The 18,615-nt window shown below is 45.5% G+C and overlaps 1 protein-coding gene across 1 annotated transcript in view; it reads left to right on the forward strand.

Annotated features, from left to right (window-relative positions):
- Positions 1 to 18,615, forward strand: part of ERBB2 (erb-b2 receptor tyrosine kinase 2) — a 343,410-nt gene that overhangs the window by 193,903 nt on the left and 130,892 nt on the right. Inside the window, exon 6 of the mRNA XM_069634737.1 lies at positions 14,739 to 14,854. Within this exon, the coding sequence (XP_069490838.1) occupies positions 14,739 to 14,854 (116 nt within the window). The remainder of the gene's footprint in view (positions 1 to 14,738; positions 14,855 to 18,615) is intronic.

Consider the following 18,615-nt stretch of genomic DNA (forward strand, 5'->3'; position numbering starts at 1 on the left):
ATGTAAGTCCCCATTCCCATAGAGTCCCATAGGACTCTATAGGAGTGGGGACTCGGAAGCGCCGTCTCCATTGTTAACAGTCCCGCTGCTTAAGTGAAGGGTTTGCCTACCGTGGCCAATGCGCCTGGCACGGTAAGACCTGTCGGGCACAGCAGCTCCGACAGGCAAACACGTAGTTTGCTGGTCCGGAAACAAGAGGGCCGATGAGCTTACCGGCACCCTTGTTTCCGGACGGGCAAACTTGTAATGAGGCGCATACTCTTTGTACATGAAAAGACAAAGGGAAAAATCAAAACAACTAAAGGTAAATAAACATTGTTAAACAAATTATGCCACAATATATCAGATAAGCAGAAACAGTTTCAAAAAGAGTTCTGTAGAGTTCAATGAGTGTATTTCCTAGACATTGAAATGCAGTAACAGGAATGTGAACAGTTTTCTTATCCAGGGCATCAAGTTTAGAGAGACCAGTGGAGGCCACGAGTGCACATTTGGTTCAGTCTTTGGCAGGAAAGAGTTAACTTTGTGCTTAAGTGCCCCAAGGCGACGTTTATGGAGTTACTATGGAGTGAGTCCCACAGGAGGCCCTTGGTGACGAAGAAGAGGTTCAGGGATGAAGAAATACATTAAGAAAAGACTCACCAGCAGCGGCAGAGAAATACGTTTTGGATTGAAAAATCTGTTTTGCTGCAGCAGTTGGCAGTCGTCAGAGATGGTCGCTGTGCATGTTGCTCAGCGACCACCAGGAGTTTCAGTAACAACCCACCAGTGCAGGAGGCGCCGCAAGAATGTTGGGAAGGCTGATTATTGAAGATTTGGTGATTCCCAGGCTGAAGGACCGGGAGATACGTTCAGCGGTGCTGTGATAAGGACTGGAGACAGCACAGGCCCCCTGAGCTTCCCAGTTTGGGAAATGGGACCAACGTACTTGCCTGATGTCGTGCACAGGGTCATAGGAGTCCTCGCAGTGAAGAGAGTCCAGCAATGCAGACATGAACAGGGACTTCAGGGATACAGAGCCTTTAAGAAGGAGCTGTTCATCCAGTTGTCCCAACTGGATCAAGGGAACAAAGCATCACACACTGTTGCTTGTGGTTGTCCGGGAAGGTAGAGCTTTGCCGTTGGATTCTTCAGAGCATCAAAGGATGCTGGTGCAGTGCTTCAGTTCTCCCTGGAGCAGCAGGTCTTCCTGGAATATAAGTACAGAGCTTTAGCAGTAAACAAGGTGAATGGGTAATGGGGTCCCTTCAGGGGGTTGTGACTAAACATAGCAACCAAACACACACAAAGAATCATTCAAATATGGGTGGTCAGCCATTGGCATACCATTCTTACAAGAAAACCCTTGCATTGCAGAAGGGTCTTGCACACAATGGAATGAATCTGCACCATCCCAGATGGGTATATATATATATATATATATCAGTCAAAACTGGTTTCAGGCGGACTACAGCCCCCAGTGGGGGATACAGGTATCCACTAGCTCAAGACGGGCAAATCCAGTTATGCACACAAAGAGGGGCAGGGGATAGTCAGGTGACCCCTCATGTGTCTGAGGCAAACAAAGAAAACATACATTTTGGTGAAATGGAAGTGGGGGTCAAAAAGGACCGAGCCAGGTAAAACAGATTCCACCCAGTGGACCTGATTTACACAGGCAGAAAAGCCGCAACCAGCCTAGCCACATGACTAATAGAAAGATGGTACTCTTTCGGGGACACTCAGGGGTGCCGTTGGAATTACCTTTGCCTCATGAGTCCTAATGCCTCTTAAGGTATAGCACCTAAAAACAGAGCCACACTTTGCCAGGCTTTGGATTGAGTGTGGCATGGGAGAGAAAAACATCAAAAACCCAGAAAAGCCAGCAAAGAGGGAACTACCATATTTGGTAAAAAGTGGGTTTTCTGGCTCACACTTGCCCCAAACTAAGGACAGAAGAACTAATCCCCCATGGGATGGGGTCTCAGGTTGTGCTAGGTTGTATAGAATTGAAACATCATCTGCATTTTCATGGTCATGACCAGGCCTGTGCACAATGGTGAAGTCCATACCCATAGCTCTCAACTCACACGCTTTTGACGGATGTCACCCGCCTTGTAAAGGGCTGACTCACCCGCCAAGCCTCCTGCACGCTCATTCATCCCAATGGGCGTCTCACCCGCCAAAAACAAAATCGGGTGATTTCACCCGCCCTTGCAACACAAATGGTTGAGAGCTATGCATACCCTTAAAACTGATGGCCCACCCTCGCAACTTTTGGTTTCTCAATTTATGGGCATTTACTTCTTGAGGGGATTGTGGCTTGTTTGGATCCTGAAGGTGGATTCAGAGAGGTTGGGTGGACATTTTCCTGGGGCTGTGGCAGACTTGAAGGATTCTGACGCACTGAGGACATTTTCAAGAGTCTTGATTTAATTTTTTTTTTTAAAAAAAGCCTAGCTTTCTCTGTTGCTAAAGCCCGACTATAACTAACAACTAAATAATACCAGAATATTCAGCTTCTGGTAACTTACTTAGCCGGACTCAGTGGCCGTTTTTTAAAGGGGAAAGTTTGGTTCTCCAGGAAGCCAAACAGAGTTCTTATAATCCATAATGAAACCGTTTAAAATCAATAAAAGAAGAAGTCTCTTAAGCTTCGTAGGCCACTTGCACTCCCAGCCTTCTTGGACTGCTAAAGGTAATACTCTTCTGCTCTCTCGCAAGGTTTGTACTTCGGGTCTCATAAGCGGCTTTCACGTTTAAGTCTATTAGTCTCTCAGTATCGCTCATAGATTACAGTTGCCCTCTCTAAGATGTATATTGGACAACTCTTGTGATCTCTCCCCAAGACCTATACTTTGGGTACACGGGATGCCGTAACTTCTCAAGGTTTCTCATACGGCACTGCCAGCCCTCTTCAATCTTTATATCGTACCACTTTCATTGGCTTCCCCAATATCTATTTTCAATGTCTTTCATAGTGCACTGCTGGCCCTCTTAAGTCTTTAAACAATTCGCATGGTCTCTCCCAAGACCTACGCCCTGGCTTTCTAAGGCTCCTGTAACTGGTATTGTAATTTGTTCCATACAGTTAGTTCAGTCCCTGTTGCCTCCCTCTTTCCTGAACTACCCGGGTACCTTCTCTTGAGCTGGGCTGGTTCAAAAGGCTTGTCGTTGGGATATGGCTGCTTTGCCTTCTCTCGTTCTCAGCTTTCCTGAGCTGACTCGCTCTCGGCTTTTGTTCGCTACAGTGGGCTCTGCACACATCGGCAGGTGGGAGGTTTTTGTTCTTCGAGGTTGGACTGGTCATGGTGTTGTTTTGCAAGCCCCTGGCCCACCACAGGTTCCTCGTGGTCACGCCACCAAGTGGGATGGTCTCTGTGACTCCGTGCCAGCAGAGGTTGCTCCACTGCTGGAATTGCCGGCCTTCCAGTGTTCTCCTCTCGGGCATTCTCTCGCTCACAGGCTGCCGCTAGATCCGCTGCTCCATAGCGCTTTGCCCCTCGAGGATGTACCTATGTCAGAGACTCTCCCCTGCATAAAGTTCTCGCGCCTTCATTTAAAGTTCCTCCTGGTTTAATGTGCATTATCTGAACCAAAAGGGATGTATCACTCCTCCTTTACTCTGGAGTTCAGGCAAGATCCAGCACTATCTGAAACCAAGGAGACTGAGGAAATGTCATTACTTGGTGGATTCAAAACAGAAGTATTCAAAACAGAAGTAACAGCAGTCTGTCCAATTTCCATGTACGTAGTCTGGTGGGTCAGAAGAAGGACTCAGACTTGTGTCTTCCATGTAGACTCAATCTTTATTTAAAGAAAAGATGAAAATGACTGACTTTCCCTGCCTAACCAAACTAACTAGGGTGCTCGTCAGTTGTCCGTGAGCCCCAAAAGAAAGATCTGTCCAGTCCAAAACGAACCTATACTGACACTAGCACTATCAAAATAACTAAACTCGTACAATTTTATACCAGCAAAATTGTTCCATCAATAACATATGGATTAGAAATGTATAATCAACTAGACAAAATGGAACTAAGCAAATCGGAAGGAAAGATTTGGAAGATGGTGCTCTCTCTTCCTGCCTGTGTGCCTCAATGTAACCTTGATTGAATTCTATTCTGTCGCTGGTACAGATGAAGAAGGTGCTCCTATTTCGAAAGCTAATGTTAAATTCCCCTGATTCCCTGTATGCTGTTATCGGAAAACAAATGAAGGGAATAGGAAAACCATTCCACTTTTTCTCCCAGCAGTGTCACCGAATAATGGACACCTTTGATATATCAACTGAGATGCTGTGGCTTTATCCAGAAAAAAGCTAAAAGAAATGTGCTAGATACAGATTGGGTGAATACCTGTGACAAGAGAGGAAGATATAAATCAACAACAAAAAATTAGCCTAGTGTGCAAAACAAGGGGAGCATTGCCGTTCTAGCTAAGGCAATGCCCAGATAGGCGCTTTAGTGAATCCTTCATGCGATTATTTGTTACATACAGGAAAAGTCCTTTATATTAGAGGTCAACAAGAAAATGCAATTGGCAGATTTTGCAAAGATCCCAATGAATCCCTAAAGCATCTCTTGATACTCTGCCCAGCACTTTAGAGTATCTGAGAAGTCCTTTTCAGTTGTTTTTGTACACTGTGTTGAACACCTAGAGAATGAGAATTTGTGGTCATATATGCTACAACTTAGACCATCAATGCTGCTTATAAGAATTGTGCAGTACCTGAAAAAAGCTAATATCATAGAATGAAATTAATTGGCAGATCTTAAAGAAATGTTAAATGTATGTAATCATTTATGTATTTTTATCTTTTTCATTTTTAGAATTTGTAACATTCATTTTAGTATGACTTTCACACTATTTTCTTTAAAATGTAATGAATGTACTTTTATCTTTGAATGTATAAAGTTTAAAATAAACTATTTTACAAGTTTTTTTATAATAACTAAAGTACAAGAGAATGACTGACGTCACCTGTGTACTCGTTTTTGCAACCATTCACTTTAATAAAGTAGTCAAAGGTACTTCTTGCAGACTACTTTGATCAGATCATATAGTTCATCAATGCTTCTCGCTAAAACCTTTGTTCTCTCTTCTTTCTTTTTTATTAAACACACTTAAGACACTCTCTTGTCTCAATGTTCAATCTTTTCCTGTTTTAGGATAACCAGTACTGTTCCAATGATCTGTCTATCCCTTCGTAGGTGTTTTCAACACTAATGCTTTACTGGTACGAGTATAAATACTCCTGTAATCATTCTCACTCTTTTCTCACATTTGTACCTCCTTATTCTTTCTTTGCATTGACTCCTTACTGGGACTAAAGTTAACTCACCAGTAATGTTCTTCACTTTCCTCACACACTTATTTCTCACTGGGATGAATATGAATAGCCCAATAATAATTCTCTCTGCGTTTCCACACTGGTTCGGTACTAGGACAAATCTTTGCAACCCAGTAGTGATTCTTCTTTTCTCAAACTCGTTCTTCACTGCGACGAATATGAATGATCCCTTGATGATTCTCGGTCTTTTTATATACTTGTTCCTTACTGGGATCAGTATGAGTACCCCAGTGATGATTCTCGTTCTTCTTATATACTTGTGGACGAGTTTGAGTAACCCAGTAATGATTCTCGCTCTTCCTATATACCTCTTCCTTACTGGGACTAGTAGGATTCTTCCCTTCATTATTGTCGATATCACTCCCAGGTCTCCCGCCTTACTCTTTAACTCTTGCTCTTTTGATTGGCGTCACTGGGCCTGCCGTCGGGATGGGATTTTCTTCTCCGTTGGTCTGGTTGGCCTCTCGGCTTCCTTCTCTCCTTCACGGTGCATGCCTCGCTTTGCAATTTGGTAAGTGATCTCAGCGTCATTCTCGGACTTCACCGTCCACTGACTATCCGTCACACCACCACTGGTGTGGACGGTGAAGTCCGAGAATGACGCTGAGATCACTTACCAAATTGCAAAGCGAGGCATGCACCGTGAAGGAGAGAAGGAAGCCGAGAGGCCAACCAGACCAACGGAGAAGAAAATCCCACTTCGGGTTAACTTGCCCGTGTTGGACTTCCGTCTTCCAACTTTTCTACAACTTTTCTTCTGGGTTTGGGTTGCTTGCCAGTTTTCTTCCAGCCTTGAACACTGTACGTCCCTCTCTCCATCAGCTTCACCCGTCCAGCTGATTCAAAACTCCCGGGCTTCTCTCTCTCTCTTTCTCTCTCTCTCTCTTTCTCTCTTTCTCTCTTTCTCTCGCGCTCTCGCTCTCTCTCTCTCTCTCTCTCTCTCAGGACTCCTCCTTCTTGCTTTATGACGTGGCCTTGGGACCTCCCTTGCGCACCGTCAAACTCCTTCTTCTTTGTTCTGTTAGTAATCAGTATTACTCCAATGCATTTCTTCATCTCAGTACCAGTGGAGTTGTCTTTTCCAGATTTTCTCACAGATTCTATCTGGCAATAACAAATATCGACTTGTTCTGTACATCTTCCGGTAGTTGTGGTTACCACTGGATTGTAAATAAGTAATTTAGGGAGTTCCTCTTCGGAGCATGAGTTCTTGTCCACAAGGGGGGAGTCCCACTTGCCTCTAACCTTAGGAAGGGTATCGCACATAGCAGAGTTACCCCATCAGCCTCACAGGGAAAGGCTCCCCCCTGGGCAGAAGTGACTGAATCCTACGATTAGTCACAGTAAGTAATGTTCTCTGGACAGGGAGTTCTTTATCGGAATGGGAGTCCATGGGCCTAATTCCGAGTAGGGCGGTAAGGGTCAACGGTCACCGGTAACGATCCGATGCCGTTAAACCCTACCGCCCTACTATGAGTTCCCTTTGCGGGTCCTTCCTTAACGCCTGTTTTAGCAGGCGTTAAGGACGGGACCCGCAAAGGGACTTTAGTGCTAATAACGGTACCATAATTTACGGTACCGTTATTAGCGCCTTCCCCATTCCCATTGAGCCCTATGGGAATGGGCTCAATGGGAATGGGGAAGGGCCCTGGTCAATGGGGAATTACGGGTCCCTCCAACCTTGGAATGGACCGGTAATTACTCCATTCACCAGGACGGAATCGGAACGATTTTGGAGGCAGCCATAGCAAATAGCGGTGTGGTTACCTCCAAAGTCGGAATGAGGCCCCATGTCCCGAAGAGGGGAGTCACTCCAAGTCAGGTCCTACTTTCACAGACCCCTAGATAGGGCCTTGCTTAGCGGGCTCCCCTCCCTAGCCTCAAAGTGGGTGACAGCCCCCTGGGGAGAAGGCACAAATACCCTAAATTCGTCACAGGGCACACATAATTGCAAAACACTCCATTTCAACCATGCCCCCCCTCTAAGCACAATTTACAGCATTTGCTGTAAGAAAAAACTAATTCCAAAACCCAGAACAGTCAGCAAAAGGTACAGGGAGATACCAAATGTGGTAAAAGTTGGCGTTCTGCCTAACACTGTGCCAAAAGCATATCAAGAGGCATGTGAGCACAGTAAGCCAGTGCTGCCCCCTTTTCTGATGGTTGGGCCCAAAGAAAGTCATAACAAGGCTTCTCTCAACAATATATGTCAGCATTGTATCTGTAAAACACATTTTCATGCTTGGTTGTAGACCCTCCTGAGTGGAAGAAATTGCATAGAACATGGTATTTGAACCATGTTCGTTCTCAGTAACGGGGCTCCTACACTCCTTTAACATTTTCATGCTGTTGTCCCCAACAATATATGCTATCATTTCTATTGTCGAACATAGTTTCTAGAGGTCTGTGCCCAGTCATATATGCCGGCCTTACCACTGTAAAACACATTTGAATTCTGCCTATGGTAAAAAATACATGACAGCATTGTCACTAACTTATATTTGAATGCTATGGTGTCATCAATATACACCTGAACGCCACCTTTTATGCAAATTGTTCCCAGAGGAAAGAAAGAAGTTTGTCTCAACAATATTTGGCCTTTGCTGCTCCCCTTGTATATACCACTAGTGCCCACAAAAACTTGAAACGTGTCAGCAGTATATATGTTGCCCAGTGTCCTCTTATCTCTCTGTGCCGCTTGTAACCAAATAAAACATGAGGCCCCCTTACAGGTCTCGTGCTTTTCTTTGGGCTCACACAGAAAAATGCATGTTCATGTTCAATGTGCCCAAGGAAAAGCATGAGGCCTCTCTTAACATAATATGAACATTTGCACTGTAAAAAACATTTCATGTGCCAAAGGCCTGCCCCAATGTCGCTCTCAGGTCTGTAGTACTCCTCGCTTAGCCCTGCATCCGTACATATAATCACATGCTCTGCACACAAACACACATACATGCACAACAAATCAATCCTCTTAACTGGCTGTTCATGCCATTGCAGCAAACACATTCAGACACACTGCTCCGACCATCTCCCCTCCTGAGCAGAACTTTACCACTAATGCTGGCACTGGATGTCTGTCTCCCTTTAACCCCCATACTCTCTACGACTGGTCAGTGTGGCAAGGTCCCACCATGTGGACTCTGGACTTGCACCATGTCATCTGTGCTATCCGGAATAGAGGCTGAGAAGCAGATACGTTGTAAATGTTTATATACAACTGTTGTGAGACAGGCATGGTATCAAGAGAGATGACACAGACAACAAAGCTTTATTATGAATCAGGATGGTGTAACACCTAACTAACCCTATGCTATGGCAGATTTCCCTGCCTAAAGGAATCTAAGGAAAGTCTGTCGAGTCAAATCCAAAAGTCTATCTGTGTCAAAAACCTATGCTTGTACTCACAACTACAACAAAACTAGTGGGGAAATACTCTCAACCAAACATGAGTAAACGTTAAATCATTAACAATTTAAGTTTTTCTAAAGGTCTCTGTTTCAAGATCAATACAGTTCCAATGTACTCTTGTGGCAATAAGGACTGATCAAGTTCTGGCGTTACCTTCTGCAGATTCACGATTATCACAGTTCACATCACTTGCCAGTCTCGGGTTTCCCTTCCCCAAGTTCCAAAGGTAACAAAGTTCACACAACGCTGTGGTCTTGGGATTCCCTTCCCCAAGATGAATATTCTCCAGGTTTTGTTCTCAGGGTTCCCTCCCCCAAGATTTACTTTCAATAGTTTTCTTGTTTCTTCCGTTTACCAGTTCGCAAAAAATGATGGGATCTACTTGACCCTTCCCTTGGTGAACTTAACCAATGATTCACCGCTTTGCTTCTTTTCAACTTTTTGTGGTTTTTGGTCTAGGCGTAGTTGTCAGACCACGCGGTCCACCCATCACAGGTCACGCAACCAGCAACCGCATGTGCTTTGAGTCTTAATGTTGGAAATGTTTATACTAGGAATCTTTCTGGTCTAGGCGCAGTTGTCGGACTGCACGGTCCACCCATCACAGGTCAGGCAATCATAAATTTGCCAAAGCTGATGCAACATGCTTTCCTGTTATTCAATATCCAAGATGGTATAGCTTTACGTTGTGTAAGCTCAAATAATATCTTTCAAACAATTCAGTATTCAATAGATGCCGGTTTTATTTGTAGGTGCGCAGCAGCTCCTTTCATCAAGTTCAACATTCAATACGTGTTGCTTTTACTTGTACGGGCTCAACAGCCCCATTCATCAAGTTCGATGCTCAATATTCTCAAGGTTGCTTATGCGGCCTCAGTAGCCCCTTTTATCAAGTTCGGTATTCAATATGCGCTGCTTTTTCTTGTACGGGCTCAACAGCCCCCTTCATCAAGTTCGGTCAGCAGTCCCTTTCACCAAGTCCGGTATTCAATATGCGCATGGTTTACTCATGCAGGCTCAGCAGCCCTTCGGAGTGCCCTTGGAGTTCCCAGTCCCTTTGAGGGCCTTACCAGGTTGCTCCGCTCAGTGGCTTCCCCCCTCCACAGGGGAGAAGCTCCTCAGCTGTGTCTGCTCTCCGCCTTCCTCCACAAGAGTTCCCGGTCCTGCTCGTTCCGTTCGGCAGGTCTCCCGGGATCTTCGGCAGGCACCTTAGCGTCTCGGCTTCCAGCCCCACAGCACAACAGAAATGTAGTTCTGTTCCCATTCTGCTCCTGCACCACCTGCATCTCTCGTCCTCCTTACACCTCACTGACTGCCACATTTAATACTCCTTCATTACTAATGGGCTGCAGGTGAAATAAAGTATTCCAATTGCTTGACCTTCTTTAAACCCATTATTGTGACATGCCTGACCTCTCCTCTTCATCACTGTACCAGCGTGGTGTTGGCCATAGGAATTCTGCACTGCTCCTAGTTTCTTCTTCTTCGAAAATTACTGGGAATAATCAAATGAGATTGACAATAGCCACTAAAGGCTAAGGGAGGGGGAGGATAGGTCAGTATTAGAAAAAGGGGGATAGCATGTCTCGCCTTCAGGTACACTCTCTCCAATTCCCAAGGACCCTCTGCTCAGGTGGTCTTCCATCGCTTGTCCACCCCCAGGGTCAGCATCCAAAAGCGATGGCCTTTCCCTGGCCACCTGAACAGAAGAACCCTGGGGAGTAGGCTTATGATCACCTTCAGGTTTCTCACACTGTGCAAGCAAACATACAATGTCAGGATATTAAGGGTGGCCAAAATAAAGTGTCAGTTTCTAAAGTGAGGGTCAGTGCTAATGAGATCTACCAAAGGGTCCAGAGGAACATGGATTGGCCACCCTTGCACCCAATAGCATCCTCGGTAAACAAGTTCAAGTTCAGTGCAAATCAAATCCATGGCAACAAATGTGCTCCCAGTGCTCAGACAAAAGTATTCACAAACCATCTTCTACCCTCAAGGCCTCAGTCGATAACATCTGAGAGGAGCATGGTCTGATCTCTGTTCACTTTCTGATTCTCCTGTTGTCCTCTGCCTCGAACACAGGGCTCACACACAGACTGATGTGTTTGGGTCTTCCAGACCTCTGTCTCCTAAGCCATCTGTTGGTGCTTCTCCCACAGTGGTGGGTTTGGAACGTCGTCCTTGTAGGTTTGTTAGGGTATTGATTGTCTTGGAGCTTGGCTGACCCTGGTATAGTGGGCTTGAGAACTGTAGCCTGACTCTCACTCTCATCCTTCTAACACCCACCCCCCTCAATAGTCCCTCTTGTTCTTTTTTCCATTTTGCCTAAACTTAGGCTCTCTCCGTAGATCCCAATCAGGGGAAATTAAATAATTTCTTAGTTTTGGCTGTCGCGAGTCTTCCCTTCTCTCTAGCTTTTCCCTCTTCTCTTCTTCACGCGTCTACAACCCTTCCCCTATTGATGGCCTCTCCTATTACATTTCTCCTCGCTGTTCCCTCTCTCTCACCCACCTCTCACAATTGTACACCTCTGTGCAAGTCCCTTCAGTAATTACTCACTTACTTCATCCCCTCCGTTCAACTTGACACTGCTATCATTTCTCACCTTCTCACTATTAGTCCCCTTCAGCTTAATGTCACTTTCTTTCTTACTTTAGTTCCCTCCTGCTTCCCTGATTGTACCGGTTAACTTCCACTGCAAGGTGGTATTCTTCTTACTCTTCCCCCAAACAAATTCTTCCCCTCTCTAACCAATACAAAGCTTTCTCCTGATTCACTTTTTCCCTCACTTCCCAGATGGTACCCCCAGTTCCATTCCCCAAGATGGTACCCCTCTAATCCCCACTAGCATTACTCCCTGCTTTACCGTCTAGCTCTACTTCTGTCGGAAGATGGACTGTAAGAGATTTCTGTAATCTCATGACTGAATTTCAGAAGGGGAACTTCTCCGTCTGAGTGTCCTTGGTTCAGGGAATGGGTAAGTGGGCAGTTGTCTTACTCCTAGTAGTTCGCAACCCGGCAGAGAAAGACAATTTGTCAGAGATCGAAACTGATTGATGTACCTTTTTATGGGTGATTGAACCTGACGTAAAGGGCAGGCAATGCACAATAGAAGCCATTGAAGGACCAAAATGAGTGGTCAAAATGTGCCCTTTTTTCCGCAAGCCAAAAATATGACATGCCGCGGCACACAATTCAGACTTAAGGGATGTATAGTAGGTTTAGGCATCCCAACTAACTGCTTACGGTTTGGCGGTGTTCAAACGGGTTTATAGTGATAAATTCGAATTACATTATGTCGAAAGTCATAATGTCGGGGGAAAAAAAGTCAAAAAAAAATTTGAATGTCTATTTTTAATAGCTTTTTGTTAGAAATGGGGGGTTTCTCCCCAACCCCTCTTTTTAATTTTTTTTTGTTTTACCCCTTTTTTTAACTTGTGGAACCCAAAAAAACAATGTAAATAAAAAAATAAAACATTAGAATTTTTTTTCGACATTTGTTTTTGTTGACATTATGTCTTTCGACATAAAATGTTTTCGACTTTTTCACTGCCTACCGTTCGATCGTCTGATAATTGATTGCGGCAAACTGAAAAAAAATGGCCTGCATGCGATCAATTATCAGACGATCAAACACGCTCACACCAACCCACACCCCCCACCCACCACCCCCCTCCCCTACTTACCTGTTTGCTCGCCGTCTGGTCCACTTCAGCCCTGCAGCATCAGATCCTTTCCTCTGACGCAGGTCGGATCCGACGCTGCACAGTCCCTTTTTTTTTCTTTTTTTTTCCAGACCCCGTCTTCAATATTGAGGAAGCGGGGGACAGCCCTGCATCCCCCCAAGGCTAATACATACCTCATATGGAGTGATGGGACACCCCCGAAACTCCTGCTCCACATGTTCGGCATGTATTAGCCTACTGACCAAATTCGGTCGAATGTATCCTTCAATCAATTAAAAACTAGCAATTATGCTAGTACCCTGCTTATGGCAGTAAGGATGTGTGATGCAAACCTATAACTGGGATAGAGTGATTTAATATTTTAGGCAATAACAGCTGGAAGTGGGAAGCCTGAGAACATTCTGTAATATGGTAATGAGGGTGTCAATCTAAAGATATCATAGGAAAAAACCCTTATCTGTGGAAGAATAGACTTGTTATGAAAACATTTAAAAGGGAAAAGCAGAAAGTTGGTATCAGGAAGGCTGAATTTAGGATTCAGTCACTGAGATGCAACTCCTCAATTGGTGGATGCCCTGTAAAGGTTTGCAATATAGGGGGGGGGTATGTAGCCCTCTTTTTTGATGAGGGGGGCCTATGTCGTGAGGGGATTTTTAACAATTTTAGAGAAAACGGGACATAGGCTACCCCACCTGTCTGGCACTTGCCGGGATTGTAAAAAACTGAATGCAAAAAGTCAATGTATGAGGTTTTTTAAGATGCCTTAAACAGTGTATATCCCAGGTAACCAGGGGTAAGAAAAAGGTTTTGATTATAGCCCTGTCATGCTATATTTTTTTAAATCACTTGAATAATAAATATTGTTATTGTGCTGCGTGCAAATTGGGTGCTCTCTGATGTACAGACCACATGCTGTGAGTTGTTAAACGTGCACTGGATCCATCCCCGTCAAGTGCCAGACAGGTGGGGTAGCCTATGTCCCCGTTTCTCTAAAATTGCCCTGGAAAGGTGGCATATTGAGCCATGTTATCATGATCTGAGCCTTGTGCTTAGAACCTAGGCACTCTAGATAATTAGATGTCAGAACAATAACGTATTACACACGGGACAGGGCTTCCCAGGGGCAGGGACCGCAAAGTTCCTACAATTTCCCATCCATGATCTGTTCTCATGATTTTGCTGGAGCATCTTCAAATGTAGTCATTTTCAATATTGAAATCCCCTCGAATGTTAATAAAGTTACACCAGTGTCAAAAACCTTTGCTGTGAATGACCCCATTGTGGGTAGTGATGTCCCATCAGCGCATGCGTCAGGTTTCTAAGTGGTGTCTCGGTGTACAGCCATCCTAGTGGGTGCGCCCTTTTGGTCTCTCCCATATCTTGTCCTCTTTGACGTTTCTTGCTTTTTCTGGGATATGGATCTGTGTGATTTACAGTTTTGTGGGCCTTGATTATGTATTCAGTGTTTCTGAGGTGTTTGGTTGGTGCGGCCTGTGCACAGGTGTTAGCAGATTTTTCAGGAATTTCCATTGTCAGTTTAGGATCCAGTTTCTAATCCACGCTGGTGCCAGAGCGAGAATGGGTGTGTGTTGGTAGGCAAGGTACAAATGGTGGTGACAACACTTCCTTTAGTTCTTCATTGGGTGTAGATCCCTGAAAATGATAAATGATGCTGGGCTGCGACCGTGCTGGATTAGGTTTTGTAGCTAGGATTACTCTTCCTGTTGCTTTGGCCTCTTTTCTTCTTTTTTTAACAAAACTTGTGTGTCTCTGGTCTTTAAATATATTTCTTTGGGCCCACCGGTGGCAGCGGGGGCATCTCAGGACAAGCATCCAGTCTTGTAAATTGTCCAGCATGAGGGCTTATGACTGTGCCAAAGATATCTCTAGCTTTCTAAGTCACTAGCTGCCAGAAGACCCCAGCTCCAGTCCTCTCAGTGAGTGGGCAGGATCTGCGTGAAATTATCGAGTTGAAAGTCCGACCACGAAAAGTCCGTTTTTTTCTTTCATTTGTTTTCTTCATTTTTTCGCACACATATATATATATATATATATATGTATTTGGGGGGAGACCCCCTGCAGCCCCTCCACCTTACACCTATACATTCTTATTAACTCTACCCCCCCCCCGACATATACATATGCGAATAAATGGGGGTTGGACTCTTGGTGGTTGGACTTTTCTACTTGGGTAATTTCGTCCTAACCCGAGTGGGGGCATAAGGGTGCATCCTAGTGTCTGCTCATGTGAACGTTCTCAGACTGACGGACCTCTGTAATGTCTTTCTCTGTGCTTTTCCTTCCAGTGACCCGGACCATCTGTGCCAGTGGATGCTCGAGGTGCAAGGGCAAGCTCTCCACGCACTGCTGCCACGAGCAGTGCGCTGCTGGATGCACAGGGCCCACAAGCTCAGACTGCTTGGTAAGGGTTTGACGATATTTGGGCAAACGCGTCACCATTTCCTTACCCAGCCCATTGTTTTAATCCCACACCCAGGTCTCATGGGAATTTCAGGAGCGATGGGTCTTCACATTTTGACCCTCCATTGCAACAGAGAAAATGGTATGACACAACCTTTGACCTTGAAAACATACGAAGGGACATCATCAATATCGATAAATCAGGCCTTTGTTGTCTGCAATTGTTAGTCCATCAGAATCTTGCTCCTACTTAAACAAATGAAAGGGTATTTTAGCTTGCAGTCATTGTTTAACTGATGTAACCTATTGATCTATTTTATATGCAGCAAGTGCATGTCTGTCCGCATGCCAGCGAGATAGGGTACAATGACATATGTATGCAGAAAGTGCCAGTGGTCTGCTCAGTGTGCCAGTGTATTGTGCCATAGTGTACTCAATGTACCAGGGTGTATGAGTGGCATTAAGGTTCTGGTTTCTTCCCGACTTCCAAACCTTGCCCCCCTTTTTTGTTGCTTTAAGCCCATTCACTTAAGAGGTTGGTGCATGGTGCTGTCTGATGCCCCCCAGTATCTGCAAAAGCTTTGGCGATTGGGAAACATCACACTTGGCTCCTGTCCTCTTGTGGGCTTGAGAAAGAGAGCAATCCGGATCCTCTCCTAAAGTGCCATTTTATCTTCCCCTTCTGCTACCTCCATTGTCTGTTGTGGAGTAGCTGTTGCAACAGTTCAGTTGCCAATCTCAATCTTTTTACAACTCTCAATGGTGAATCTGTCCAGTCAAAGGGACGAGCCACACACCGTTCCAGATTTTACAAGGCCTATTGGTTAGCTGGGAAATTACAACCCCATGTGACCTGTACAGGTTGCCATCCATTGAAACACCTTGCTTTGCATTGGAATGATATGAAGGGAGGTAACGTTCTCTAAAATCAAACTGTAATATAATCTACAACTAGCCGACTCTGTATATCATAGGCCAAAGTAGCAAACTCTCTCTTCTTTTCTCTTTCTCTCACCACACACTGCTCCCTTTCTCTCTCTGTGTGTTCTCAGTTTCACTCGGAGTCTTATTTCCCTCGTTGTGGGTGAGAGCCACATTGTCAAGTGCACATTTGATGGAGCCACTCTGATACCTGTGTACGTAGAGTTCCATGGCTCTATGGCACCCGTTACCATTTGCTTGAAAGTGACGACGAACACAAAAGGCAGCGCAAAATGGAGGAGGCACCCCCGATAACCCTGGCAGTGTCCCCCTCCTGGGAGAAAGGGGAGGCACCGTACACAGCGCGGCAAAAAGGAAGGAAAGCCAGCGAAATAGGAAAAGCGCAATAAAACTTGGGAAAGCCCGCAAAGGGCAGACAAAAGAAAAGGGAGGGGCTTCCCCCTTTATAACGGGCAGGGTCCTTAGGGAAGGCAGCATCCAGCCGCTGCAGAAGAACGCCCGCCCGGGATTCACGGAAGGAGGTTTTCGTTTTTCCCACCCACCAATCCTATGAACAGAGCAAGCAGAAATACCTGGTCGTCCACGTCACAGGACGACAAGGCGGTGTGGCGGTGTTTGGCCGAACAAACGCATGAGACAGACTCTGGATGAGCCAGGAGAAAGCAAGAAGGGTCTTTGCTCTTCTCAGAGCCAGCGGCCCTTGGGAGCCTAAGCGACAGGGGCGTATGGGAGGAACACTAGGGCTCAGCTTCCCACAAGGAAACGGCACTCTCCCCGCCCAGGAGCGCCTGCAGGGGCAGGAGAGGCTTGGACGCAAGGTTGGGAGAGTTGGGCCTACTCTGGACGCTTGGGGACGGAAAGGGGAAAGCAGGTTATTTTGGACACGGAGCAGTCGCCACATCTCATGAGTATTTTCCACAAATGTGTGTAGTTTGGTTTCGTGTTATTGTGGAATAAATCTGCAGCCTTTTTATGCCAAAAAACAAACCAGTCTCATTCTACACGTTTCTGGGGGGAAAAGGGGAATGAGCTATGGGTATGTGTTGGATACAAATGGACTAATGACAGGGTTATTGCCCACTCCAAGATGGCCGCCCCCGGCCGTCGAAGGGCCCATTTAATGTTGCCGCATTCCAACGTAAGCCAGGAGACCCTGGGACATCAGCACCGCATGGGATGTCAGTGAAAATGGACAGCCAATCAGGCCAGTTCCAAAAAATAAGAAGGATCGCCTGGTAACGGATTTCGCGTCTCAACGCTCTGAGTTTCTTTTGAGTGGACGCTCTTCTATCCTTTTGGCTATCTGGACTACCAGTCTTTTCCTGCTACTAGGTTGTGATTTCTCCGAATTCATACCCAATTCCTTCCTGGATCCTTCTCTTCTACCACCGGCCTTCTCCGTGGGTGCGGCTGCTCCCTGGATTCCTTGTCTTCCCATGCTGATGCCCTCCTACCTCCTCCTTGACTGCTATCCACTGGAGCCATTCTTTGTGTGGGTTTTGAAGCGATTCCCCTTTCTGTTTTTTTCTGAATGCACAGTGCCTTCAGGTGTTCACTCCACCTTGAGCCACTGTGGAGTCTGAAAGGACTGACATGCCTTGCATCCTGAGTACCTACTAGATTTCTCTACTCACGGGTAAGGCCATCTCCTGATACATCCCAGCTGTTGCTGGCAGTAGTGCGACGAGATCCAAAAACACAGATATCTTGAAGGAGGGGGTGAGAGGGATTTATGTTTTTTTAAGGTGAAAAGTAAATTAAAGGCGTTAGCGACAGAGACATGCCGGGAGGAGTGCACTGCCCTCCTATTTGGAGACATACGCTGTCATTGGGTGTGTCCTGTCAGAATGCAGAAAACACCACAGAGGCTCATCGTTCACCTTCATGACCACCAGATTTGGGAACTCAGTATCCAAAGGAATCCTCAGCCTGCAGGATCACCTCGCCTTGTGGAATGCAGTCGAGAACTGGCTCATCACCAGACCCTAGAAAGGCAAGCATCCCTTATGTTATAAGAAACTGTCCACCACAATCCATGAAATACCCAGATGTGGACCCCAGTGATCTACTCTAGGAAGAATATAACTCCTAAACAGTTAAATATATGCATTCGATGCAGACGTTGAAAGGCTTAAAAAGAGCCTGGCGCGTGTCCTATCTGGAGGCCATGGGAGGATGCACAGAAGACTGAGCTTGGGGACGCTCCTTCCCATGTTCACTCGTCTGTGCATCCTATAAGATGAAATCCTAGAGGCCAAAAGCATTTGCTTATGCCAGTTAAGTATAATTGTTGACAAATGAGACCTTTAAAATGTGATTTGGTGAAGTTTGAAATTTGCCTAATTGACAAGGAGGCAGCTATTTCAAAAAATGAAATCAACTTTCTCCAAATGGGTCAGACAAACTATATTATTATAAGGAATTTGGGGCAGAGTCTGAAAACACAAACCATATTCCCCTCGCATGTCAGGGACAGGTGTAAATTGCTTAAATTGCATAAGTCACGTAGTTGTCACATAGTCGTACATATCGCTTAGCAAGTCCTTAAGTACACCTTCTATTGGACAGCTTTATAGGTCTAAATGCCCATTATTTTAGAGGAGAACCATTGGCTTCATTTGTGAGTGCCGCTTGTTGGGGGATCAGCATGTATGTCATTGGCTCTTATGTTTGCGTAATGCCCATGGGTGTCTTCATATCGCACAATCTCTTTTATACTTCTCATGACTTCTCTGTACTCTGGGCTGCATTGCACGCCTTTGTCCTCGGATGCCTGTAGCGCATCATATGTACATGGCATACTGTCATGATGCCTACCCC

The sequence above is a fragment of the Ambystoma mexicanum genome, chromosome 13 (assembly GCF_040938575.1).
Source record: "Ambystoma mexicanum isolate Mex_15411 chromosome 13, UKY_AmexF1_1, whole genome shotgun sequence".
NCBI lineage: Eukaryota > Metazoa > Chordata > Amphibia > Caudata > Ambystomatidae > Ambystoma > Ambystoma mexicanum.